This window comes from Chelmon rostratus, chromosome 19 (assembly GCF_017976325.1).
Source record: "Chelmon rostratus isolate fCheRos1 chromosome 19, fCheRos1.pri, whole genome shotgun sequence".
Lineage (NCBI taxonomy): Eukaryota > Metazoa > Chordata > Actinopteri > Chaetodontiformes > Chaetodontidae > Chelmon > Chelmon rostratus.
The window spans coordinates 15,764,392-15,792,322 of record NC_055676.1 but is presented as its reverse complement, the minus strand read 5'-3'; the positions used below and the strand labels follow the sequence as shown (position 1 = coordinate 15,792,322).

At 42.6% G+C, this 27,931-nt stretch overlaps 2 protein-coding genes across 2 annotated transcripts; one reads left to right on the top strand and one right to left on the bottom strand.

The window, feature by feature from the left end:
• The first annotated feature begins 396 nt into the window (after positions 1-396).
• nop14 (NOP14 nucleolar protein homolog (yeast)) lies at positions 397-12,548 on the top strand. The gene is made up of 19 exons (XM_041960190.1): positions 397-548; positions 934-1,116; positions 2,523-2,657; positions 3,080-3,221; positions 3,537-3,688; positions 4,156-4,293; positions 4,392-4,514; positions 4,635-4,766; positions 4,858-5,200; positions 5,668-5,798; positions 5,910-5,995; positions 6,104-6,239; positions 6,702-6,803; positions 7,158-7,311; positions 7,400-7,559; positions 10,761-10,908; positions 11,004-11,122; positions 11,244-11,399; positions 11,493-12,548. The coding sequence occupies exons 2-19, from the start codon at positions 934-936 to the stop codon at positions 11,587-11,589; spliced, it is 2,637 nt and encodes an 878-aa protein (XP_041816124.1). The 5' UTR covers positions 397-548; the 3' UTR covers positions 11,590-12,548.
• Positions 12,549-15,572: 3,024 nt separating this feature from the next.
• LOC121623518 (alpha-synuclein-like) lies at positions 15,573-24,578 on the bottom strand. The gene is made up of 6 exons (XM_041960807.1): positions 24,440-24,578; positions 23,879-24,037; positions 23,584-23,613; positions 22,175-22,317; positions 16,755-16,826; positions 15,573-16,327 (listed from the first exon to the last, which is right to left on the bottom strand). Exons 2-6 carry the CDS (start codon positions 23,997-23,999, stop codon positions 16,310-16,312), a joined length of 384 nt encoding a protein of 127 aa, XP_041816741.1. The 5' UTR covers positions 24,000-24,037; positions 24,440-24,578; the 3' UTR covers positions 15,573-16,309.
• Between the last annotated feature and the right edge of the window lie 3,353 nt (positions 24,579-27,931).

The following is a 27,931-nucleotide window of genomic DNA, read 5'->3' as shown; positions in this document are numbered from 1 at the left end:
TTAGATTATAACTATGATGCATTAATGTACAAGCATCGCGTCAGTGTTGCAGCCGGCAAAGGTGGAGCAGCGTCTGTATTTAAACCTGGAGAGGTCACGCAACAAGCAAAGAAGCTGTGTGTGACCCCAGTGCAGACAGCAGTGATGGAGCCTCTGATGCTGCAGCATCTTTTAAATCACTTCTCAAAACTTATCTTTTTTAAAAAATAAAGAAAAGAAAAGTCTTTCATTAATGCTACCGCTGCTCTGTTTTTAATAAAACGTTGTTTTAAAAAGCTGTATTTATCAAGGTTTGTTATTTACTATAACACATCCATCCGCTAGCAGCGCTGTAGAGAAAAGGTACACCGGAAGTAGCTCTTTTTCGCTTCTTGTTCTGAACTTTGACCTCGGACGGGTGCACGCTGGACATGTAAACCCAGAGAAGCAACGTGGATAGTGGAAGATTAAAGTGTTATTTATTGAATTCAGCTTTGGCAGAGCGTTATTGTCCCATGCTTTCGTTCGCTTGGATTTAAAAACATTTGACTCACAAACGCGGCTAAAAGGTAAACTCCGCCACAGTGATAATGTTCGTGTGTTTACAAACTCGTAATGCTAAAACTAGCTATACTAGCTATAAAGTAGTTAGTTTTTAAAGTTTTTGTCATGTAACCGTAGTTGTCATTACATTCGATATGTTTGCTTTGATGAGTACTTAACAGTCGCACATACTTGTCAGTGTTGACTTAAAGATGCCCTAAAAGTTAACGGTTAGCTAATGTTAGCCAGAGTACCTGAGACGAAACTTCGCTGATCCAGGAGGGATATTTGCACCGTTAAAGCAGCAAAATGTCAAAACCCAACCAATCACCAGATGATATTGTAAAAAGAGCATGGCGTCAGTGCGTAATGTCAGTGATGGGTGCTCATCAGTCCCTTACTCTGTTACAGATGGGGAAGGCACCTAAGAAGAGGAGCCTTGCTGACAAGGTCCGCAAAACCAAGACCTCTACTGAGATCAAAAACAACCCTTTTGAGGTGAAAACCAACAGGAAGAAATTTGATGTTCTGGGGAGAAAAACCAAGCATGATGTGGGTCTACCTGGAGTGTCTCGATCCAAAGCCATTAATAAGGTATGTTTTTACTCTCCACCTTCACCATCCTAACCTAACTTACACAGCCAGAACAGTTCTGCTACCGTCAATTTCCAGAATCCTTAAATGGGCAAACATCTTGTATCTGTTTTTTGAAGCCTTTCATACAAACGAAGGGTCCCACAGGTAACTGAAATAAAACCCTCATTTTGATTTACTTTGCGAGCCTTGTGGACATGTGGGCTGTGTACCTTGCTGCTGTTCAGTGCTATTTAATATAATAAAGTGAAGTCACAATTTTAGATTTTTGACAAAAAAAAAACTCTATAGTATAGTGATGTTGGCCAATCCCCATGTTTCTATGAATAACATTGTGTTTCATGAATGAACATACTCACTTTGTCTACAGTGATTGATTGACAGATGACTGGTCTGTATCAGTGAATATGAAATAAGGAATTCATTCATACACAGGAGCACATTAGATTAGATAAACAGATTTCATTAGCATATTTAAAAGTTGTTTTTTCAGATGTTGCAGAGTTCATACATGAAGCAAATTAAAATATTGATTTGTTTAATAGATTGTATCTGCACCATCTGCAAGTTGATAGTGTGAAAATTTCCAGTTGGTTTTACAAATCTTCATCTTTTGATGATGTAGATTTTCTACATATAGCAAGTGAATGCCATGAAATCAACTATAATTATCAATATATTAATTGTAATATACTGTTTATGTACAGAATCCTTATTAACTGCCACCAAGTTGTATTTTTGAAAGTTCATCATCAGTGTAATTTGACAAAAATGACTAATTTTAGTCCTAGAATACTTTAAATTACTGTTATACTTATTTTTACAAATCCCTGAATGGCCCCCGGGTTTGATCAAACTGACCAAACACCCAGTGAACTTCAGCTGGAAGTGTAAAATGTCACTGTGTGACAAATCTGGTCAGTACTGTCAAAATAAAGAAAAGAAAAGCGGACACTGAATAAAAGATTTTGCCGTAGAAAGATAAACTGTTCTGCTGTCGCACTATATCTGGCAGCCACAGGTCACAGCTCTTCATCCATTTAACACTGTCTGTGCTGTGAAGCCTGGTGCTCACAGTCTCCTGCTGGGAGAGGGACTGAGAGCTTTTTAAGGACAGAGAGAAGCATGAACAGAACTAGGCACAAGTTAAAGTGAAGATGACTGTAGAATCTGCATATGTGATTTGGTTTACTTCTAATTTATTGATTTGTCTGTATATATGTGAGGTTTTTTGCTGTTTGTCAGATTGATTGATCAATGAAGCAGCTTTATCTTACTCTTGTTAAACCCAAAGGGAACACATTTGTAACTGTTTATAAAGAATGAATGTTTTTGTAGTGTGTTGGAGCTTTGTCTGAGAGGGAGTGAACAGAAAACAAATGCTTTTCTTGATTTTTGATCTGTAGAGAAAAGAAACCCTCCTGAAGGAATACAAACAGAAGAACAAGTCCAACAAATTAATAGACCGACGCTTTGGAGAGTATGATACCAACATGGCACCAGAAGACAAAATCCTACAGAGGTTTGCGATGGAGAGACAGGTCGGTGATGTAATCATTTGTATTAAATGTAAGGGTACAGCAGACATTAGGTCCTGACATGCAAGTTACCTTTGAATAAAATACACCTGACATGCAGACAGTGTGAAAATAGATGAAGTAATATCACTATCTATGTTCCTTACTTTGACTGTGGCTTTGGCCTTCTGATATTTGACATGAATCTTTTTTTTTTTTTTACTCAAGTTCAAATGAGGCAGTCGTCTCACCAGTTCTGTTAGTTGTTTTAGTAGTTCATCTTCCATGCTGCAGCCTGTCCTTTCATGTATACACGCAGGAACACAGAAAAACAGAACAAACACCAATGAGACAAAGCAGAGTTTCTCCCTTTGAGCCAACAGCTTCTAAAAAAATAAGGTCCAAGAAATGTCACTATGTTAAAAAAACAGTGCTTTGTCTCTCAGCGCGTCCATGAAAAGAAGGATGTGTACAACCTGAACGAGGAGGAGGAGCTGACTCATTATGGCCAGTCACTGGCTGAGATGGAAAAATTCAATGACACTGTGCACAGCGATGATGAATCAGAAGAGAAGGGTCTTTTATCAGGTGAGTATCACTTGTGTCCAAACCACAAATGAACAGAAAGGTAGTCTGATGTAAATTGACGTGGAACCTTGAGCCTGTTTCCTCGTAGCCTCCTTCATTGTCAGTGCCTGATCTTGATCTAACCCTTACCCTGGTCTAAAAATTATCAATATATTTATGGAAATTCATGTGTGTGTGTTCCAATTACAACAAGCTAATTATCAAAACAGAGTGCTCATGTGTTTTAGGTGGGGTTTTATCATTCCCAGACCTCACCAGCCATGTTACAGATGACAGTGCTGGTACATAAAAGTGACGCTGCTCTTTCTCATCTAGCCGAACTCACTGCCTCCCACTTCGGAGGGGGAGGGGGAGGCCTCCTCAAAAAGAAAGCGTCAGGGGATCAGCAGGAGGAAGACGGAAGCCCGAGGGCCAAGTCCAGACAGGAGCTCATTGAAGAGCTCATCCAGAAGTCCAAGCAGGAGAAGGTGAGCCAGTTACAAGATCCTGTTCATTAAAGTGAACTGCCCTCTCAACATGTGCAATTGTATTTAGTCATTAAAGGATAATTCTGTTGATATTCTGTGACTTTTGTTGTGAACAACAGCAAACAGAACCAACAAGTCTGTGAAGCTGAAGCCTGATGTAGCTTGTTCCTTAGTGCTATAGAGCTCCATTGTTGTCCAAAAAACATTAAAACTGAATGATGTTCGTCATTACTCTTAACATTGCTGTAGTAGTTTATTTTGAGTTGTTATGACATACTCTGACCTGCTGCCCTAAATCCTCACTAGTGCACCAAAGCTGCAGCTGAAAAAAGTTCCCAACAAATGCAAAATATTACCAGCCGTATCCTTTTAAGAATGCTCGGTTTTTACTGAGTAATGTTTGTAGTGATATTGAAGGGGACATGTTGCTTGCGGTCCAGATGATTAAATTCTTAGTGTTTCTTCAGCGGGAGAGACAGGTGCAGAAAGAGGAGGCGCAGGAGCTGACTGAGAAGCTGGATCAAGAGTGGAAGAGCATCCAGGCCCTCATGGTGAAGAAGACGCCCAAAGCCGAATGTGCCGACAACCCGGAGGAGAAGCCAAAGGTAGGTTCGCACCAACAATCAGCCAGGTGTGTTGCTTTCGATCGTCGGTGGCAGAGCCTGATATTTCTTTGTTCTCTCTTTTCTTCTCTGCGTTCCAGGTGGAGGTGTATGACATGATGGTCAGAGAGCTGGGCTTTGAGATGAAGGCTCAGCCCTCGGAGAAGATGAAAACCCAGGAGGAGCTCGCCCGGGAGGCGAAGGAGAAGCTGCAGAAACTAGAAGTATGTTCGCAGTGAACATTTTCATCTCAAATGCGAACAACGTCTTGTTATTATTACATTTTTTTTATCTGTTTGATCTTAATGCTCTGTGTGACAGTTCATTGCTTTTGCTCTCTCCAGGCTGACCGTCTGAGGAGGATGATGGGAGATGAAGTCGGGGACAGTGCACAGAGTCAGGTCCACATGTCTGCTGATGACCTCAATGATGGCTTCATCCTGGATAAGGAGGACAAGAAGACTCTGGCTTACCAGGTAAGAGAGAAGAGGTTTATTTCTTAATTCTATTATTGGTTTATGTGTTAATACAGGATGTGTTTAACCCGCATTTCTTTCATGTGCCCAGGATGGAAAATGGAACATTGGAGAGGAGTCTGAGGAAGATCAGGAGGAGGAGGAGGAGGAGGAGGAGGAGGAGGATCAGGATCAGGAAGAGGAAGAGGAAGAAGAGGAGGGGGAGGACGAGGAGGAGGAGGAGGAAGAAGAAGAAGAAGAAGAAGAGGGACAGGAGGGCAGCAGTGAAGAAGAAGATGGTCACTCAGACCTGGAGTCCGAGCAGGAAAGCGAGGATGAGGAAAGAAAACAGGAGGATGAAGAGACCAGTGCCAAACCAAAAAAGAGTCTGACTAAAGAGGAGATGAAGGCTCAGCAGGAGGCGGCTAAAGCGGAGCTCCCGTACACATTCACTGGTAACAACACACAGAACAAACGTCTGGAACTACTCCCAGGTCCTGCATCAATAAAATCTGACCTTAATCTGACGCATACCCTGATGTTAAAAATGAAAGATACTTTTACCTTTAATCTGTTTTTAGGGCTGCAACTAGTAATTACTTTCATTGTTGATTAATCGATTAGTTGTTTGGTTCATAAGATGTCAAAAAATAATGAAAAACGTTGATCAGTGTTTCCCAAAGCCCTCGTCCTCAAATGTCCTGTTTTGTCCACAACCCAAAAATATTCAGTTAACTGTCATCAAGGAGCAAAGAACCAGAAAATATTCACATTTAAGAAGCTGGGATCATAGAATTAATCGAACCAATTAATCAATAAACAGAATATTTGGCGATCGATTCAGTATTTCACAACTAATCAATCAATCAATCGTTGCAGCTGTATCTGTTTCACTTATATTCTGCGTTTCTCCCTCTCGTAGCTCCAGAGAGCTACAGTGACCTGAAAGATTTGCTCCATGGTCACACCCCTGACAACCAGCGCCTCATTGTGGCCAGGACTCAGAAGTGCAACCATCCCAGTTTGGCTGTAGGCAATAAGCTCAAACTGCAGGTACGAACATGGAGTGTGATTGAGATTAGTGTGATGCTTCTGTCTCTTTAGCCAGTTTTAGGTTGCATTCAGTGTTGTATGAACTGAGAATATGATCTGTGTTTGTCTCAGAAACTGTTTGGCTTTCTGTTGGAGTACATTGGAGAACTGGCCACCAGGAGTCCCCCTGAACTCACCACCGTAGATAAGCTCATACCGTGAGTTCAAAAAGTAGCTTTTTCTCTCACGTTTACCTCCTCATTCAAATATTTAGTCCTGGAAACTGGACTGACTTGTTCATTCCTGCTGTGTTTTTGTCTCTGTAGAGAGTTGTATGCTTTGTGTCAGATGTTTCCGGAAGCAGCCTGTAAGGCTGTGCAGAGCATCCTCGGAGACGCCGGCCATAGCATGGAGGAGGCGCTAGAGGTCAAAGGGCACGTTGCTTTCCCAGCACTAGACATGGTATGGGATCATTTGCAGTGAATGCCATGAACATGTCAAATGTTCACCAGGGTTGAACGAGATATTAGAGATCATTCACAGTTGCTCTTGATCAAGGATGCAGATGTGGTTTCAGAAGAAACTGAGAGATAATGTTGTACTTCATAGATACATCCGAAAGACACATGCTAAACTTTTTACCCAAAATATATGTAGAGACGGAAAAAGTGCATATTTCAGGCATAAAGACCCGGCAGCATCTACTAGGAAGATAGGGCAACCTGTATACAGCCTGAGAGGCAGAACCCAGGGCAAATGCATCAGAACAATAGGATTTTGAAAAGTCAGCGAGATGTGCCCCCCACCCTCATCCCCAGAGCGAAATGTGCCTGTGATCTTGGTATAAAATGAGAATATTGTTGCTCCTTCTTTCTTCTCTATGTGATAAATTCAGCTCCAGCATGTTTGTTTTTGTGTTTCAAGCTGATCTACCTGAAGGTGACGGCCCAGCTGTTTCCTACCTCTGACTTCAGACACCCTGTTACCACTCCAGCGCTGCTTTACATCAGCCAGGCTCTCACCAAGGTACGCACAGCGTGCTTGTTATCCTCTGTGTTGTTAGAAGGGGTTCGACTGTTCTCGCCCGCCAGCCTGCCTCTGTGTATGTGTTTGTGTGGGACCTCTAATGGGCTTTCACCATCTCTCATTCTGTTTGAATCCAGCGCTCATCCTCTCGTTAGTCATTATGGGTTTTTCAGATCATAGCAGCTGTATGAAGTTACACTGTTGTTTTCTTTCCAGAGCTGCAGCTGAGACTCTGTTATGTTGTGAATCTCCTGTTTAATTACCCCAAAATCAACACCACTGGATGAATGAATTCAACACTAATGCCATAATTACACCTGTGTGTGTTTTTGTCCTCGATTTGTACGTCCTTAGTGTCCAGTGAGATCATTACAGGACGTGACATCAGGTTTAGTGCTGTGCTGTCTGGCAGTGGAGTACGTCTCTTTTTCAAAGCGCTTCCTGCCTGAGCTCGTCAACTTCCTGGCTGGAACGCTGCACCTGGCCGTGCAGGACAAGACCTCTATAGGTAGCTGTCCACAAGTCTATCGTGCATGTTTCGGGGCCAGCATTCGTAAGGTGATACCGAGCAGACAGATTGTGGCTTTGTGTTGCAGGTTACACTGTGGTGCCGCCCTTTAGGCCGTCAGGGAAGAGCAGCGATCTGCTGGTGCTGTCGGACTCTGAGTCCTGCAAGAGCTGGAGCAAGAAAAGCCTTCCGCTGTCATCAACCCAACACCTGGAGCTCAAAAATGACCTGGACAGAGATCACCATAGGTAGGAGGGGAAGGGGGAGCACACCGGGAGGGACAGAAAAACCGGCTAAAACCGGCTTGTTGTTCAGAGAGTCACATTTTTACAAGTATATCATTACACAAAATTAGCCACTAGTTTAACTAGACCTCCACCTCGTCTTAGTTGAACTTGCAGAATGAGGACTGTAGATTTTGTCCTACATCTCTTCCACTTGAGAAACATTAGGACGGGATGTCTTCACAGCCTATGTAGATAAGAGGTATGATTAAACTAATACGTCCTTAAATGTAATGTGGGAATGTGAGTAATGTTTTGAGAAAGGCTTAAAATATGTGAACCTATCCAGGCTTGCCAGAAGGCTTTTAATGCCAGGAGCATTGCTCTAATTCCCAAGATGATTTCAAAATTTAAGGCAGAACAGGTGACCCCAGACGCATTGTGTGCATACAGTTGACCCCCACAGATGTGGCATTCAGAAACAACAGATCTAGTCGGTAACACTTCCATGTAATAATACCAGCAGTGAACACTTGCCTGGTGACAATTATAGGCCCAGCGGGAAGAGAGGGAGGGAGATAAAGAGTGAGAAACACTCTTGTCTTTACACAGCTTCTCATGTTCATGTTTGGACCAGAATATAAGACCACCAAAAAATGAAACGGCAAGACAGGAAGAGATAAAGCGAGACTGATTTAATTACCTTTATACACGGGAAGGAAAGATGATCTGCACTAACAGAGAGCCTCTCCTTTTCACAGCTGCTTTTTCACAAAGACTATCATGTCCCGCTGATAAAGAATGAACACGTGATGATGGCGTGCATTAATGACCTCCCCTGTACGCGTATGAACACCTAAGATAAACCATCACACTGTGTTTACCTGTGCAGACTGTGAGGCTCGGAGCTGATGCATCCACTTGTGTGATTCTGATGAGTCGCCAGCGTGGTTTCACACAGCAGCTGGTGTGTGGGCACACTGCGAAGCTTGCAAACAGGCTTCGGCCGACCACGAGTGCGCACAGTTTGTGAGAATATACATTTTTATTTGTACTCAACCAAAATTATTGCTCACAACATGACATAAACGACTCTGACTCGCAGTTATGTTGGGAGTGTCTTTGCATTTTATTCATTGGTTATGTTTGTAAAAGAAAAGTAGACCTATGAGTCACAAAGCCTAAACATAATACCCCCAATTTAACCATTTGTGTGCCTAATATTGGTTACGAACATTATGAATTAAAAATAGCTCAGCTTTTTTTGTTTTTAATCATTAGCTGGATGATTTGTACAGCTGAAAAAATAAGTTCAATTCAGCAATAATAATAATAATAATGACGACCTGTATTTAATACAGGCCAGGTTGAATTTAAGCACATTATTGTGAATTAATCCATGCTGCTTTGAATTTAACCACTTTTCCTTTTAACATTTTAGCTTTATGATTAAGAAAATATTTTTTATTATTGAAGCAAAGAGTGTAAGGACTTGCAAATTTGTTCTGTGGCTGTCATCACTGTGCTTCTCTAATTGACTTTGAAGATCTTCATGTTATTATTGCTCACTAATAAAACTGAAACTCTGAGGATGATTATGAAACTAATAAACAGCAAGGCTGCTCAACAGTAGCTGCTGAATGCAAGCGGTGGTCCAATATTGCCGCCTAGTCCAGTTATTATGTGAAGCCCTGAAAGGCTTGATACTGGCGAGCTGGGCATCCTTTTGTATTAAGAGCTCCTTATTATCTGCGCTCATTTTCTCACTCACTGTTTCTGTTCTGTCACACAGCGATAGTGCAGCCATACAACACACCCGGTAAATGATTGGCTATTTGCCCGCCACTTGTGATAGGCTGGTTATGAGTCAGTGTATATTCGTGCTCCTGTGGTGGTTTAAATTTAATGCATTTAAGTAAAACTAGCGAACATTCGTTGCTTTTGAGGACGTGTCTAATGGACCGCGCATATCGCCCAGGCCTAATGTATTCATTTGAAAGCAGCAGTTATTTTACCTTGTTTTAATTAATCATGACTCACACCCTAAATACCTTGTCAGTAGATAAAGTTGAGAATACCTTGCCTGGAGGTCCGATCTGGTCCAGTCTCTGGACGTGACTCCTGCTCCTCACATCTGAGTGCACACTCATATTCTAATTTCTGCATTCCTTCAGGCCTCACAGTGACACGTTGACACCAGCAGCTGTGTTTACTTCCACTGTGATGCAGCCTATTGGAAGAGAAGGACAGAGTCAAAGTGTCTGCCTTCTCGTCATGTTTTGCGCCACTTCCGGCCTTCAGAATAACATGATCTTATCATGGGTACTTGATGTGCGCAGCAAAATGTCCAGTTACGCTCAGTCAGGTTGATATCTGGTGACTGGTGCAGGCCACTGACGCAAGACTCACTTATCAAAACTCACTGTTCCCTTTGTCGTCTGGATATGGTCAGAGTCATGGCTGTAGGGATGGCAATGTTGGCTTGTCGGTTTGTTAATCAGTTCATCTTTGGTGATCCTCTGACTTTTCATCCAGCACCTCCGTCAGATCAAAAGGATAATTAATCCAATACTTCCTCCCGCTGTGCAAAAATAAAGCCTTCCATGGATGGAGCCACAGTATCGTGGTCCCACCCATACACCTGTTTCACTCAATTGCAGGTCATGGTCAGCTGTCAATCACGACATTACCCCACTTTTATACAGCAGAAACCATCTGATGAAAAATCAGTCTTTAGCTAATGTGGAGGTGGTGGAATTTATGACCTATACTGCGGGCCACCAGGGGGCGATCGAGATGATTTAGCTTCACTTGAGGAGCTGTCATGTCATCCATCTTTATACACAGTCAGTGCTTTATGACCAAATACTATACTATGACCAAAAGCAGTGAGCAGGCTAAGCTGCACTTTGTGTTTAAGGCTAAATCCCGCATGGTAGCATGTTAGCATGCTAAGCTAAGAGGGTGAACACGGTGAAAACGACACCTGCTCGCGTTGTCATTGTGAGAATATGTTAGCGTGCTGATGTTAGCATTTAGCTCAACACACAGCCTCACAGAGAGGCTAGCATGGCAGCAGTGCATAAGTGCAGCAGTTTCAGGCCTGTGGCAGGAAGTCATAGCTAGTTAAAGGCTAAAGTGAAGGGATACGTTTTTAGCTTTCTTTTAAAAATACTGCTGTACTAATCCTAAAATGTTCATCCATGTTTATGCATTTCTCGGCAGGTTGATGTGTCTGTCTACTTGCCTGGACCTGGTGAAGCGGTGCTGCCTGCTCTACAAAGACCTCATGTCCTTCACATGCATCTTCCAGCCAATAAGAATGCTGCTTTCCAAACACCTTTTGGCCCAGCCGTTACCAGAGCTTTTAAAGGTCGGTGCCAGAGAGGGTTTGACGCAGCGAGGTCTCTCTCTCTCTCTGTCTCAAAGTATTACTCCGTAATGACAGTGTTCATTGTTTTGTTGCAGGAGCTTCACAGTGAGATCCTGGAGACCATCAGCAGCGCTCCTGTGACTCGTAGTCGGCTGGTTTTAGAGAAGAAGAAGCCCGTTCCTCTGAAGCTGCTCACGCCAAAGATCGTTGAAGTGTAAGTAGAAGTCTGTTTTTAACCAAATTAATTAATGCCATCCAGCATCTGAGATGAAGCATGCAAATGTCCTGCTAGTTCATCTCGTAAACGTCTAATTTGCTTCTTTACCGTTCGTCAGGTTGGACTACGGAAAGAAGCGCGGCAGCACCCGAGAGGAGAGAGAGAAGGAGCGATTGAAGCACAAGTACAAGAAGGAGTTCAAGGGCGCTCTGAGGGAGATCAGGAAGGACTCGCGCTTCCTGGCCAGAGAGAAGCTCAACGAGGTCATGAACAGGTGGGGACAGCACGCAGCGTCAAAGCAAAATGTTTCTGTGAAATGATTCTGTCAGCAAAAGCCGCCAACTTTTCACTCGTTCTGTGTTTTCAGAGACGCAGAGAGAAAGAGGAAGGTGAAGGAACTCTTTGGCAGTTTGGCCACTCAGGAGGGAGAGTGGAAGACCCTGAAGAGGAGGAAGAGGAAGTGAAGGAGTCTCAGTCTCCATCTCTTCTCTCCATTACCTGTTCCCTGTCAAATGGACATCTCCAGCGGTGGATAACAACCTGTACAAGGTTGAAATCTGTGGAACTGCGAACGTTGTGCATCATTTTTTAATCGTGAGGATAAATCAACTTCCTTGTCGCAACACATATTTTATATTGTTGGAGAAATAGCTGTCGGGAATGGACACCATGTTGTCAAATGCTCTCATGTAGGCGTTTGACAAATGGATACTGTTGTTGGAAGTGTCAGTCAACACTGCCGTGAATATGCCATCAATATTATATGCTTAAACAGAGAAAAATAAATGACAGAGTTCTCTTTGTTTTACATCAACAATGCATGTGTGTTGAACAGTAAAGCTCAGTAACATAAGGTCTGAGATATTCCCACCATGATAAAAATGTAAAATAATTTCTAATGCTTCATTAAATAGCCTTTTTACATATACGTATGATTGTCAGTTCTATTACATAAAGCTTATAGGTTGTTCAGTGGGCGTCTTTAGAGGCAGTGAAGTCAGTTTTATAGTTATTTTTTGTAGATTGAAATCTCAGCCATACCGGGTTGTTAAAAGAAAGCAGGAGGGATGGTGAGGGGCATAAAGTTTGATCTCCTGTGTGAAATATGGAGAAGGAGACGAGGTTTAAAGCTGCCCTTAACAAAGAAAGACAGTTGTAGATTCACATATTTTCAAGGGATTACAACAGAGTGGGTGTGATTCAGGCAGTGGTCAGTGAGTTGAGACGACGGTTTAGTGGTGGAGTGATGAAGTCTTGTGACGACTGTGATGGATTAACTTTTATCATATTGAAATAGAAAAGTCAAATGTTGATCCACTTTTAACAATAAGTCTGGCATTATTGTATTTTGTTCTAATTGTCAACAAATCCCATGAAAAGACAGTGTGTGTTGGATTAACTCCAAATAAACCACATTAGCCTTCCCAGTTCAGCCGGTACAACAGTGTGGCTCAATGATGTCTTTTGAGTCCTTCCGGCCTTCGTGGCGCGTCTTCATCTCCCCCTCCTGCAGCTTCCTGTAGGTGGCACTCTCTGCATCCAGCTGCAGCCTGATGTGCAACAGGTCGTGGTGGTCCCGCATGTGCTCGCCTCGTCCACGTGGGTCCGGCCACGTTGCAAGCTGTCAGACGTCGGTGTGATTCTGCAGGTTTGTCACATGGTTTTAGTCGGTGCTGAACACGTTTTCTCAGCTCAGCTCTCTGCAGTGTGTTATTGTCTGACATCTGACATCTTTCTCAGGTTCATCTCGGCTTGCTCTGCACACGCTAAGGAAAGCAGTCAAGTCAAAAAAAGAGGCTGGTGAAATACACTAGTTGGTGATGAGGGTGATTCTTGAAAACCAAAACTACTAATTGTTCGAAAGATGTCAGTGGCTTCCTCCACATGCACAGGGCCCTCTTAGGGCTGAGCCATAGTCAAAAATATAATCTCTCTGTGCATGATTTTCATATCTTGTATCAACATTTTTTACAGATTCATTTTGTATTTAGCTCAAGGCCAAGAAGGTCTGGGGTTCAAATCCTGGTCTGGACACTTCCTTTCTGTGTGAAGTTTGCATTTCCATGTTTGTATCGTCTTTGTGCACCAGCCATCGAAAGCATGTTTGCTAGGTAAAGTCTCCTTTCAGTTGCCTTGATCGAGGCGCTGGCTTAGAACTGGAGTTGGTCCCCAGGTGCTGCACAGTGGCTCCTAATACTTAGGATGCAGAGAACAAATCTCCCTGCAGGGATCAATAAAGTAACTTCACTTTTCGTCAGATGCTACTTTGTGCACCAAAAAAAACTTCACGATGTAGACTAAATTCATTGCTGTATTGCCTAGCCCTAGTCTCTTTTGTTAACCTTTAAAACTGGTGTCCTTTTTTAGACATGATTCTTACAGATGCATCTACAACAACACTGTGCCAGATCTGGTTTGAGGGTACATGTCTCTATCTTCTGTCCCCTCTGCGGTGCTGCCGCTCTAAACAGCATGAAGGATTGAAGGATTGATCAACGGACTGGTGAACTCAAGGTTTGCCTTCACAAGGGTGGTATGCGTTGTAAAAGAAGAAGGGTAAAAGATAAGAACGCCATTCTACTTGGCTAATGCCAGTTGGTTACCAGTTAAATATGTTATATCACTGGATCATGTCTGACAGTAAGGCTGTGGTTTACTTAACTTGCATCAGGATTTTTTCACATGGTTGCAAATTCTGAATAAGGAAATAAGCAAAAAAAAAAAAAAAAAAAAAGGCAAACATTGTGTTGTTGTTGCAGCACCTCCCCTGCACGGAGCCGTGATGAACAATAACAACAAGGAGTCAGCGGCCCTGAGTCTGCAGGGATGTTCCAGGAACCAGCAGTTGACAGGTATATAGACAATAACAAGTGAGGAAGTCCACGGCCTCTCTGCAGGATTCATTAGCAAGAAATAGAGGTGAGGAGTGGCGAATGAAATGACTCACTGTGTTTTCTTGGGAGTACTCATCTTTATGTAAACTGTGATTCAAGCGCCACAAAGTCCATGTTTACATGCGCGAGAAATGCAGCTTTAAACCTGCTTCTGGAAGAGGGGACTGTTCAACCCGAGTGACGGCAGTTTATTTCTTTTTGTGTACATGTACACGTGTGCCTGCTCAAACAGGTGCAGTGCTGCTGTAGGTGGATGTGTAGAGAGCAACATACCACAGCTCAGGCGGTACGATGCTGGGCGAATAAAAACGGGAAGTCGTTCAGCAAGAAGTCTGCTGATGTATTCGGTGGTCTCGGTGTTAATGGAGCAGAACTGTCTCTCAGAGGGAAGATGCTGGAGGAGTTGTTTGCAAGGACGCACCTTTGTAAGTGCACGTCTGTCTCCTCTTTCTTTCTTAACACGCACTAAAGAGCCTGCCGCTGGACAGCTGGGTACAGCACATAGCCAAGGCCAACATACTTCATCACAATAACATACCGCCGTTACAGGCACGATCATTTCTCCCTTTATACCAAAGGCCGAAGACATATTTCCCTCTGAGGAAAGTTGGTGGACTGGTCTACACCTCACTGTGTGTGCATCCTCAGAGCGACATCCTAAAATATTAACACTTATTACACACAGTATTAACAAATACACTCAGGGTGTAAAATAAACAATGCAAGGGAGGTCTTCCATAATGTTGGCCCCTAAGGACAAAAGAGACTAGCACAGACAATAAGGAAATGTGCTCCAATTCCAAAAATGCTCCAAATCGTTACACAAATAGGTTGCAAAAGTCAAAACACAAACAGACATAACACAGGAAGGACTGGATGTGCTCCAGACTGCTGGTTTATAGCAGTTCTGGGTTATAAAGTCTTCCTGAGGCAATTCTTCCTTTGTGTTCTGCTGTTTGCAGCTGTTGCATTGGATCTGAAGGTTTGTGCTCATTCTTTGTGTGTGGTTTGTCCTTTGGGGGCCACCATACTTCAAACTATCAATCATGCTTCTCTACAGATTCATGCACATGCTTGTATTTTTTCTAATAAGTTGTATTGATTTGGGGAGAGTGTTGGATAGTCACATATGAAAGTGTGTGTTTGCTTGTTTCTGCAGATTTAATAATTCTTCACGGGGACTTATCTTCATATGGACATTATTGACCAATTATGTTAAAATGAGATTTCCATATGTTTTTTGATCATAAAGCAGGTCTACATATGATATAAATACTGTGAAAGTCCACTGAGAAATGCTGCTCTCCTGTGAGAGCTGACCAATCAGAGCAGACTGGGCTTTTAGGGAGGGGGGCCTTAAAGAGACAGGCGGTAAAATGGAGTGTTTCAGACAGAGAGGGAATAGAGGTGCTGCAGCAATGACCACTATGAGAAAAGTAATGTGTTTTGCATGTAAACATTTCCTAGCAAAGACCTGAAATCAAAGTATCCCTGATAATAAGGTTCATATGGGGCAGAATTTGCACATAAATGAACAAAACATCAGCAGCGACTCAATTTTTGCATATTTTATTCAACACTGAACTCCAAATAAATTCATTTCACAGCAGTTAAGCTGAGTAGTTTTACATGCTCTTGGTTTTCAAAACGCCATTCAATATGAGACATACTCGTTATAGCAGAGATAACTTAAAAAATACAATATGAATGCACAAATAGCTCAGCACTTTATAGTCCACCGCAGAAAACAGTGACAGTATACAGACAAAAATATATCATTATGCTTCCATTTCAAACAGATCACTGTAAATTGTTCATTTATATAGAGACACTTAGGTGTTTGAAGTGGTGATTTGTAGTATATTTCCATGTTTGAGTTATTGACATAGCTACACAGACAGACAACGTACACACACACACACACACACACACACACACACACACACACACAGTGACCAGGTGGCACTCTCAGTAGTAGGGAATCACTGTAAATGACGGCTGGTCACAGACAACACACACCTGAGGCCCCTTCCACACCTGATACACACTACATACACACACTAAAACATACAACGTCTCTCTTCTTCTACAACATTTACACATACACTGCTGTACAGACACATGTAACAACACAAACAAAAACACACACGCACCCACGCACGCACACACAGACACACATGTTGGGCACAGACTCCATAAAAGGACCAGAAACGAGGCACAGCGGGACTTGGCAGAGCGACATGGAATGTTTTTCGGTCGTTGATCTTTGATTGTGAGGCTCTCCGTCAGTTTAGTCGTCAGTGTCCTCCTGCAAGAGACGAGAAGAATTTACTGTCAGCAGAACCAGTTCAGGTAATGTTAAAACACACGTTGATTTGTTTTTATTATTGAACAGGTTTTGGGGGACAATCCAAACTAATATACATGCAATTTAATCAGCTTTAAAGATGAAAGCCTCCACCAAATTCCATATAATATTCACACCTTTAAACTGTGTACATTTTATATTATTATTTCTATATTTAAGGCACCTTTTGTCCTGTATCTTTGTATTCCAGCTGTCTTAAGGTCCATAACCTGCTTCAAAGCAGCATCTTAAAATATTTCAACTTCAGTCAATCCACCTCTGGCTGAAACTGTCTCTGTCCACCAGCTGTTCCTTCCCTAACTTTGAAATGCAGCTTCACATTATTCACTGTAGGTTTTATGTCACACGGCTGTTGGTGGAGTCTCACCTCCGTGGCGTCAGCAGGGTCAGAATCGATCGGTGACTCTGCCATGTTCTGTACTGCTGAGGCGTCATCTCCCTGGAGAAAGACAGGAAGGAAAACGTTTTATTTTACTTTGAATTAATTTGATAATTGCATGATCTTATGGGAGTTCCTGCATGTTTAATGTGAAAACAGACAGAGGATCATTTATAGCACATGATAACAGTGAGATCTGGTGGAAAACGCTCTGCTGTTTGAGGAAGCTTTCAACGAATCCAAGCAGCAGCGAGGATTCTGCTCAGAGAGCTAATCCCCCAAATCAAAATGACTGCTCCCTGTTTAATAAGCATTAGATCCACCAAAACAACAAAGCAGCCCAGTCAACCATCCAAATAACACCTTAGATGAACATTTAGTGTCCCGGTTCAGCAAAAGCCGTGCTTCATTTATTTACTGTTCTCTCAGCTAGACTGTCATTGCATTTGGATTATAATCATTGTTATAGATGGTCAATTTCTTGACAAAAGTGTGTCTGAAACATGATGTATTATATTATATACAGTGGTAAAACTGTGATTTTAGTGTAATTACATTAGATTTTATTCTCAGTTTTACACTAAACGTACTTTAATGCATTATCTATATGCATGCTCTTCATCATCTCTGCATGTTTGCATGTAATAGCTGCAACTTCATGTCACCAGCATTGTATGGGGGCACACTTTGCCATTTTCAACAAATGTTGACATCAAATAAAAAAGATGTTCAAAAAACATATGTATGCACACTATGTAGTTTATTTAATTACATAATATTTATTTGGTGTAGTGGCCCATCACTGTAGTCCACAAATGTAATAGGACTACAATACCTTTGAGTGCCATGAGTGCCTCAGGCATATGCAGATGTTTTACACTGTGGCTTTTATTCTGTTTGCCTTTTACGCCTTATTAGTCTATGGCTTAAAGCTTGTGTATGCAACTAAACTCCTCTAGTCTCTAGAGTGAAGTTCTTCTGTCTTGAATCACCTGTAATTGCTCTTCCTGCACCTAGCAGAGCTGATACTGATCGTCAGACGGGACTGTCCACTCAGGAACAATGACATCATTTGTTCGTTGGCAAATGTCCAAAAACATTTTGTTTACGTTCAAGGGGCGAAGCCCTCTAGTGGCAGGAGGAATTATCTTTATAAAACAATTGTGTGCCATTGTTAGAAAGCCACAAAGTGAATCCAAACGGGTGAACAAAACATCAAACCTTGTCACGAGAATCAAGCGTTAGCTTTCTGTTTCCAGTCAGCGTTGATTTCCTTCAATCACGACCACGGTCCTTCTCTGACCTTAACCACGAGTTTGTTATTGTAACCCTGGCAACGACGGTCCCTTGACCTTAGCAAGGTTGTAATTTTAACCCAAACCACAATCTTTCCTCAAAACTAACAAAGTCATTTCTGTGCCCAAACCAAACCTTAGCCATAGCCGTGTAAGATCTGATAAAGGTTTTATTTTTGCAGCTGTGTGACAGTTCTGGAAGGTACTGATGCACCTCTGCATGCCGCTCTGAAAGGCAGATACAAACGATGCATTTTGTCTTTTAAACGAGGCGTGAACCGCTAATTAAGAAGGGGGAGGGGTGTGACGTCTCTCCTGTCTCGCTGAAAGAGGGCCTTGATTACATCGTGCCATTGAACTGACCTTCCTTAATGGGGAGCGGTCACAGTGCGCTGATGTGTGCGCACGTGTGTGTGGACGTGTGTGTGTGACGCACTCGCCGGCGGCCGACGTAACCTTAAACCAGCTATTGCACCTTCTCCTCCTGCTGTTGCATTTAACACCACCCATCAGGCCTCCATCTGTTCACCCAGCACACACACACACACATACTTGAACTTCACTCCGCCAATAAACACTGTCTTGTCCTTTTACAGATTAAACTTTGGGCAAAAGTTAAAGATTTGTTCACTTTTTTTTGGACAAATCAAACCTGAAGTATCTTTGTAAACCATAATCTTCCGAAGCAGAATCAAAGTAATGCTTCAGCTACAACCTCTGTATTGTTTCGACGCAATTTTCAAGCAGAAATTGCTTCCTGGGGACCCGAAACACAGCAGCCTCTTTTATTGCTCGTCGCAGAAAAGATCTGAGCAATAAGACGTGTTTGTTGAGGCCATTCTCTATTTCCTGTCATGCATCCTCCTCAGCTCCCACCACTCTACCTACCACTGTCTCATTGTCATTTTCCTCTTCATCCACCTTTGTGTGTCTCCTCATGAGTCACCGGCAGCTGATGAATTGGTGGAACAACCAGATGAGGAGATTAATCAGACTCATCCCACCATCCTGTTTGCTAGTGATGTGTGTGTGTGTGTGTGTGTGTGTGTGTGTGTGTGTGTGTGTGTGTGTGTGTGTGTGTGTGTGTGTGTGTGTGTGTGTGTGTGTGTGTGTGTGTGTGTGTCAGACACAGGAGACGATCTCTCTCAACCTGGCATCAATTTTTAAATAAAATCAATATTAATGACGTTTAATGGCGGTGCCGCCTGGGTATGGTGGTTAAATGAGGACAATCTGTTGCTGTCTGCATGTCAATCTCTCACCGGGATTACCAGGGTGTAATTTTGTTTTTTTATCTGTGTGTTTATTCCTCTGTCAGTCCGTCCACTCTGCGTCTGTCTGTCCATCTGTTTGTCTGTTCTGCCTGCCAGTTTGGCTTGTCCGCGTTCGTCATAATGAGGCTGATCACATTCCAGGTGGAGCTCCATCGGTGTTTCATCCCTCAGGGTGAATTAGCGAGCTAGCTGCCTTAATAACACAACTGCTGAGGAAGACGAAAGGATTCAGCTGGGTGTTTGTGGGAAGCATCTTTCGACAATGAAATCAAACGCATGGGGTGAAGGCTGTGGGCTTCAAAATTGAGATTTCCTTAAGAAAAGAACTGCTGACAGGCATTTTGTTCAGGCGTCAGTTATTGCCACAGTTTCTTTAATAGCTTTTTTATAGGAAAGTTTTCACTAATCACAGCCAATTAAAGCAGAGCTGAATGTGTGTGTGTGTGTGTGCGCTGTTGGTGTCAACACTGTTGTTTTGGATTCCCCCGCGTTTCATTGCTAATTAAGGGACAGGAGATTGAGCATCACAACAAATATTCAGCAAAGTGTTTTGCGTCGTCCAGGGAAATATTTGATTGGCTTATCATTTCCTGCTACTCACAGCGACGTTATGAGAAAGGGAGGTAATTAAGGGCAAATTTAGCCCTCCCTTCAGAATTATATCCTATTTTAACACCTTATTCATCCAGATATAAACCACAGGAAAGTGTAACCGCCATGGTTTGACAAAGAAAGAACAGCGATGGCATTGTTTTCAGTGTAAAACAGTAGAGCAGGAATATGAGGGCCATCTGTTCCTCTTGTTAAGTTTGTCTTGTTTAAAGAAAGAGTTTCTTCATGAAAAAGTGTAAAGTAAAAATGAAAATGTAGAGACGTAAGTTAGGAGTTTTGTTCATGTTGTAATTAAAGGTGCACTGTAGAGTTTTCTTGTCTTTTTATTGAATTAATACACCAGCATTACTGTATGTACAGTAAAATAGAAAGCAGTCTGAATGGCTGGATGGCTCTCTCGTTAAATATTCATTTATACTTTCTGTAAATGAATATTCTGGTGGAGAAACACTAATTCATGGTGAAATTTACCAAAAAGAGCATGTGTGAAATTCATGAGTTCATGTCCAAAACCACATATTAAATTAAATGTTTCACATTTTGAAATGTGCTCCACGTTGTTAATTGCTGATAAAATGTTCATTCTTCTTAAGGCACAATATTAGGTGTACTGTAATCATCCTAATGTTTAACCTGTACGTTTTTAAATGTAGAAAATAATTCCTTCCACATTGCTAGAGCCCCAAATACTGAAGACTTGACCTCAGTGTCTACATGACTCCTACATGAACATCTGTCGAATTCCTTCCCATGGAGGAGGTGGAGGTAAAACAGAAAGACAGCAAAAAAAAAAATAAATAAATAGAGTAACAAAAACACTGAAAAGGGGAAAAAAAATGTGTTTTTCCATCATAGTTGACTTGTGTAGCGACAGCAAATTGGTAAATCTACGGTAAACTGCCTCCTCCTCCTCCTCCTCCTGTGGACAAACGATGGCCAGGCTGACTGATGAACAATGCGGGAAAGCTAACAATGTGTAACGGCTTTCATTTCAGAGAAGAAAGACATGCAGCAGACACGAGAAGCGATGACAAATGGCTCAAGGTCGGGAGGCCATTTTGACACAGGGACGAGTTATCGCTGGCAGCCGCTGGCGTGAAATGGAGGGATCTGCTGCTGCAAACCACCAGCTCGACAGGTGTGTTTATCAGCATCAGTGTGGTCAAACAAATCATTAATTTCAACCTGGAATCTGAATTCTTCTCACAATGATATCCCAGTTACTAAAAAATGTCAAAAGTGGCTAAAACCGTTAATTTTTTAGAAATGGTTTAGGCTCGCAGCCTCTGGGTGGGTGTTTCCAATGGCGGCGGTTGCCTAACGTTTGAGAAGTGGCGGTGTTGCGCTATAGAGCACGTCCCACATAACAAACATGCACATGTGCCATTAGCAGTTTGATGTCTGGCTCTTTACAAAATCCAACATTTGATAAAACCAATTATTAAATTTGTAAAGTGGAAGCTAGCAAGCAAGGCTAACTAGCGTCCACTGGGTCAGTCTAGATAGGCTAGCTTGCTAATATTAGTAATGATTACCGCTAGATGTTAATTCAAGTTGTTCCAAGACCCTTTTTGTCCGTGGTTGCTTTTGCTCACTCAGTTTTTGTTGACATATTGGGCTTCGAGGAGGGGTTTTAGCTAGCCGTCTCTTTCCTGCCAGTTAAATGACAAATGATGAAACTATCAATCAAAAGTCACAGCAGGGAGAATACTTGTAACCTCTGCCGTCTGTGTGTTTGAATGATTTGAATCACGACATAGAGTAACGTATTGTGTCATTATGTAACGTACGAAGTGCTCACATCACACAAGCAATGCTAGCTTCAGCGCGCCACTGGTAAGCTGCCTTGAAACTGAAGTGAAATGATGACCCCTGTACACAAAGATACTGCGCTAATCAAATGATCAAACCTAAATTATCACTCGGACCCAAGAAATTCCAACCCGGACCCGTTACGAGGACGTCTAATACCAAGGTCATGTCAAGGTACCGCTATGAGATGCATCAGGCTTTCAGCTAACTCCAATGTAAACCCATCTGCATCAATATTAGATGCTCAGAGCAAGGTGATGTAGTATAAAGAGCAAGAAAGTCTGCAAATAAGGAACGGTGGCATGGATGTATTGGTCAAACAAACAAAATGGGACAATCCAACAGCGAACGGTCTTTTCCTAAACCAAACCAAGCCGTTTTCGTTGTCCCGACATGACCGAGTAGTGGTTCTTACTTGTTTGGCTGGATCCTTCTTGACCAATCCGGTGGCAGCGACAATATTGCCTGCGCCCTCCACAGTTTTCTGGGCCACAGCTGTAACTCCAGTAACCACAGCTCCACCCACCTGAGACACTCCAGACACAGTTTTACCTGCAACTGTAGGGACGAGAGAAGAAGAGAGGAGGAGGAGGGTGTGTGTCTCTAAAGAGCCTCAATACCTTTGAGGTTTCGCATGTGGAAAAATACACAGGCCACGACACAGATCTCATGATACTGGATTTCAAGCTTTCATTGTGATCGGAGGGAAATGTAATTTGAGTGGCGCTGCCCTTTAGTGACGTGTCTCCAGTTGTCAGTGACAGGAAATAGACTTTACTATTACTGCTGCTACATGTGGTGTCACAGCCATGCAAACAAACAGATGCATGAAGGTGAGGATTGTCACATGTAATTGATTATTCACTATTTGTTTATGTTGCCACAACCCCCCCCAATGTATTGAATTGAAAAAAGGTAAGACATAGACTGTGGTATTTATTGTTTTTTGGCCTGATTACTTCCTATTTTTGCAATCATGTTTTCAAATGTGGTGGAAGCTGCTGTTTGCATTGCTGTACCTGAAGCCTGTTGGGTGAAAGAGCTATTAAAGATGGGCTCTTCACCTGTAGGTCAACAGCTGATACATTTTCCCCTTCAACACCCTTCCATAGCCTTCGCTGAGTTTCACCCAGCCCTTTGCTATCTGAACAATGCATTGTTGTGTAATTTGCATATCTGATTTTAGACGTGTTTCTTTTATTGAAACTCATTACATAACCATCCTGACGAGTGAGGCCACCCATCCGAGGCTAAAAGGTGTAGGTATATAACTAATGCATCTGCAGGTCTGCGTTGCATGTGACAGAGTCCAAGACTGTTGAACATAATGATAAATGAAATGCACTTTGTTGTAGGACGTCATTTCTGCCTGTGTGCACCTCCTGAAAGCAGATTATAGATCATAGGTCTAATGTAAGCTGCTTGACCCCACTGACAAAAAGATATCCTCCCTCATTTAGTGGCTTTAATAAGACAGTCTGTCATCGTATATTACCCTTATAATCTGGGCTTCCAACCACCCACCTCCCTTTACAACAACACAGGCATGTCCCTGGATGCCTACAGCAGCCAGCTCATTGGCTTCTCTGCTTGTTATGTATGAGAAATGGCAAGGCCTTGCCCAGGGGGAGTTAGGCAGGTTGCACTGAGTAAGACGGTGAAATATGACACTTACTCACCTGCAGAGTTACAGGACAAGTAGAGATTCATGACGAAGATCTACTCGCGTAAAAATGTTGCTCTGATGTTACCGAGGAGGCCTGGAAATTTACACACTACTGACTTTTTTCATTGATCTAAGCCTGAGTCAATATAAGGCGTTACCTGTTGTGACTCCATCCTTTGTTTTGGTACCTGAAAGGAAATGCAGGTGGAGCTCAATTAGTCCAAAACAGGAACACAACAGAGGACAGTAGCAAAATGCTCATTTAGACTCACATGAGTGTGGAATAGTGTGCCTTGTGTAATATAGGCTACTACTACTACTACTACTACTACCTCTAATAATAATAATAATAATAATAACAATAATAATGCAACAAGGTTTTATCTTCTATTATCTCGTTCTGCTTCATTTTTATAGCAATATGACCATCAATGAACTGCACCCAGCACCCACCGACAAACATGACCCCATCTTTCGTCATCTCAGCCGCTCCAGTCACTCCCTGCTTGGTTTTCTCCGCCGCCGCCGCGACCCCCTCCTTGGCTTTGGAGAGCCCCTTCATAAACGTGTCCATGGCTGCTTGATTGGCTCCCAAATTACACGCGCGCACAGCTGCGAGGATGTCAAAACAGGCGCAATGAGAAGGCACTCCCCGGACTGAGGCGCACGGCATTAAAACGCGTAACAAGACCCGCACAAACAAACAAATAATAAGAAAAAAAGCCCCGATGCCACCGCCCTGCTCCTCTCTGACTGCTTTGTCAAGCCGGGATCACCGTGTGAGGTGAATGCTGAGTGCTGAAAATCCACCTGTAGCAGTTTGTGACAGCCCAGCTGACAAACCACGAACGGATCGATTATTAATTAGAATAAGAAAGAGCAAACGCATCCAATGTTGCAAAGCGACAGCAGGGAAATTAAATAATAGATAGGCTGAATGTCTAAAAATAGATGATTTCTGTATATATTTACGAGGAAGATAAGTAGAAATGAAAGAGCTGTGTGTTCACGCACCTGTTCAACTTCCTCCAAGGCGACAATGTGGTGAGTCTTCCGGGATGACAGCGGAGGTTCCCCCCTGAAGACCAGTGGAACCGGTTTATTGTTCCCGAACTACAACTACTCCAAAGACGACGTGTGTGTGTTCCGGACGGACGGACGCAGACGGAGAGAGACAGACAGAGAGACGCTCCACAGGTTGGACAGACGCCTCCTACGCCTCGGCGATGGAGAAGAAGAAGAGGGACGGAAGCGCGTGATGCTGATGCGAGAGAGGAGATGCTCCGCTGTCTGTCTGCTGGTGACACACATACACGCACGCAAACACACACGCACACACACACAGATTACGTAGCTCTATCTGGACGTGGGTTGCCCACAGCGTGTAGGTGCTGAATGCATCTGCGGCCGAGCTGCCAATTAGAGGCAGTTTAATTATGCAGGTTAAGATACCGGGCTATTCAGCGTGACCACACGTGAGTGAGACGTGGACTGCAGCTGCACAGCAGGTCCGCGCCGGTTCTCCCTCTATTGTAAATTTCAAGGCCATGTTGGAATTTGGCTTGCAGCAGATCAGACAGCTTTTAAATTAATGCTGATCAACTTTTTGATTAACATATAGTGGTGTCACACTTATAAATGGATTATAAACTGTGACTAATGGGTCTATTAATGGAACATTGATTAGTAGTGCTTTAGAGATCAGTTATTGATCGGTTTTGGGTTGCCAGGTTGTGAAACGTCCCTTTAAGTGAGCAGACAGATCTGGACCAAAATTCATTTATTAACAGCTTATTAACACTTACACAACAGTTTTGCTGGTTAAAAGCTGTATTGAATACACACAATTACAACAGCAGATCTGATGGCTTATTGAAGGGTTAGAAATTGATTACAAACATTTATATCTTGAATAATCCCAGAAGAGAACGGAAAAAAACAAACTAATGAAGGATAAACACCTTCCAGTGGGATTTTATCCTCATATTTGTAGTATTTATTGCTTATAAAGCATTACTGAATGATTTATTAACCATTAATAACACCATAATTACAACTCATTATCCTTTCATTGAAATGATTTCTTGTTAGAAGGCGGTACCCGTCATTAACTGAACCACTGTTTTATTTGATTGGATGATACACGCATGATGCTTAGAGGACCTTTTCTTCTGGGTCGCCCACCTTTCCTCATCCCCGCTGCCTGTCTCTCTATGTCCTCTTAAAGTCCTGGTCTTGCCATGTCTAGTTTTCACGATGTCCTGTGTTCAGCAATCGACAAATGAGGCTCCTGTTAGCATTTGTATAATATACACATAGCAGCCAGAAACGGGACGAAAACAAACAAATACTTCCCTTTAAATGTTTCTATAATAACCTCTATCAATGCACTTACATCATCATTCACTTTCTAGAATAAATATCAGCGTCCTTCATTTGTAATGTGTGCAGTCTATACAAAGCATTGTATTTTTCATATACTTAATAAAAATAAGATATACAGATGCTGTTTGACTTATCTGGCAAAACACACCTGTTGCAAACTCTTATAAGATGGTGCGAAGACTGTTGTGCTTTACATAGACAATTAAGAGGAAAATTTAATGATAACATGGGCTGAACCCTCATGATCACACCGATTGAACATGCTTAATACAAAATGCTTTACTAACAGCATAAAAGGGTTGAGCTTATGCAAGAGAAGAGCCTTGGACTCGCCACCAAGGATGACCACTGCAGCACTTGAACTGACTGCCATGAGTTTGTTATAAGAGCAAGAGGCAGAATTTCCTTTTCTCACCAAACTCCAATGCAAATATGCTTTATTCAGGACTTGCTGTGGTAAGTTTCTCTATTTTATACTCTATTAAGAGTTATTTTCTATGTACTGTAAGTCCAACTGTATATCCAACCCTATTTCCAGACAACAACATCATATAATAATAATATATGTTTGTAATATGCAGTAATTTAGCTGCATGTGTTTGAACTGTAACTGTAAATTGGCACAGGATATAACCCAGGATGCAGGACTGGAAGAGCCAGCACTGGTGAGCGACATCATTGCGAAACGATGCATTCACGCTGTGAGCTTCTTGGGTGACGTGTCACTGCTTTCAGGTTCAGGGTGGTGCCAGAGGCTCCAATTTAATCCTGGCATCGGTGCACAGTTTGAACAGAAACGTGCTGCATTTGTGTTGATTCAGAAGCACCTCGTTTCATCACTTGTACACATTTCTAGCTTGTAGTAGTGGAGAAAAATCATGTGTTTGCTCCAGCAGGTGTTGAAATAGACATAAGGAACGTGGATGTTTTGAAAAGGCTGTTGTCAACATGCCAGATTCTTTCCGGATGGACCTGCTGTTCAGGAAAACGAAATCCCATCAGGCTGGAAACAAAGAGGAAATCTGACAGGCGGCTGACTGATCATGGCTGAGAAACCTTCATGCAGCTCTGTATGAAAGCTTTTTGGCCTCTCTAGCAGCGCAGCTTTAGCGATGACAGTGTCAGCTGGTCGGCCGGTTCACCGCTTTGGTCCAGCCTGAAATATCACAACTAGTGAATGGATTGCCTTTACGCTTTCCACAGACACTTACGGCGCCCAGAGGAATCCTTATGGCTCCAGTGATCCATCAATTTGATATACTTTACAGCAGCCTTACACCAGCATGGCTGTGTACTGTTAAACTCTTTAGATGACAGTCAATTATGCATCAAATCACTTCAGCTTTAATGATCTGCCCTGTCTGATGGAGAATTCCTGTTATTTTTAGTTTAGTTTGAGTGACTTCCTGTGGTATTTTACGCTCTCTAGCCCCTTGTTTAGGCATTTTTCCTTTATTGGACAGATGGTAGTAGATAGGCTGTTGCAGGAATGTGGCATATGCTTTAACCATTAGGCTAACAGGGCATTGCTTCCTAGCATTTTAACAGCAAAATATTTGCAGCAATTCCCCTGGTTAGCGCTAAGTGGTTTGTTCATGTGGCTTGCTGGAGTGCCATTATGTCCAGGAGCGGCATTTTTGTGGCAAACATCAAGAACCATGAAGCCTATTTGGAAGAGGTTGGCAAAAATTAATGCTGCCCCAAGTGCAGATACTACAAACAACTACTTTGCCTATATCTGAGAGGCTGATAAGATTTATGATATGGGAGTTTTGCAGAGAGTCTGTAACTTATGGAACTAATGGGAAAGGCTTCCTGGATGTTACCCATTGAACTCGGTGCTGGAGCTGGCATCTCCTTCTTGAGAAACCAGATGGCCCAACACTTTCCATCCACTACTGTTCTGTAAGTTTCTTGTGGTGTCCTCTCCCCACTCAGAGCCCCAGTCCCTGCCAAAGTCTGCTGCTATGTTTTCTGCCTGTGAATCATCACCCACCACGAATATCCTCAGCAATTTTCATGGCAATCTGGACAGTAGTTGCCAAGATTCTGGTTGCACAGACAGGTAAACCTCGAATGACTGAGTGACATCCCTCTTTTGGAGAGAAAAATGTTAAGATA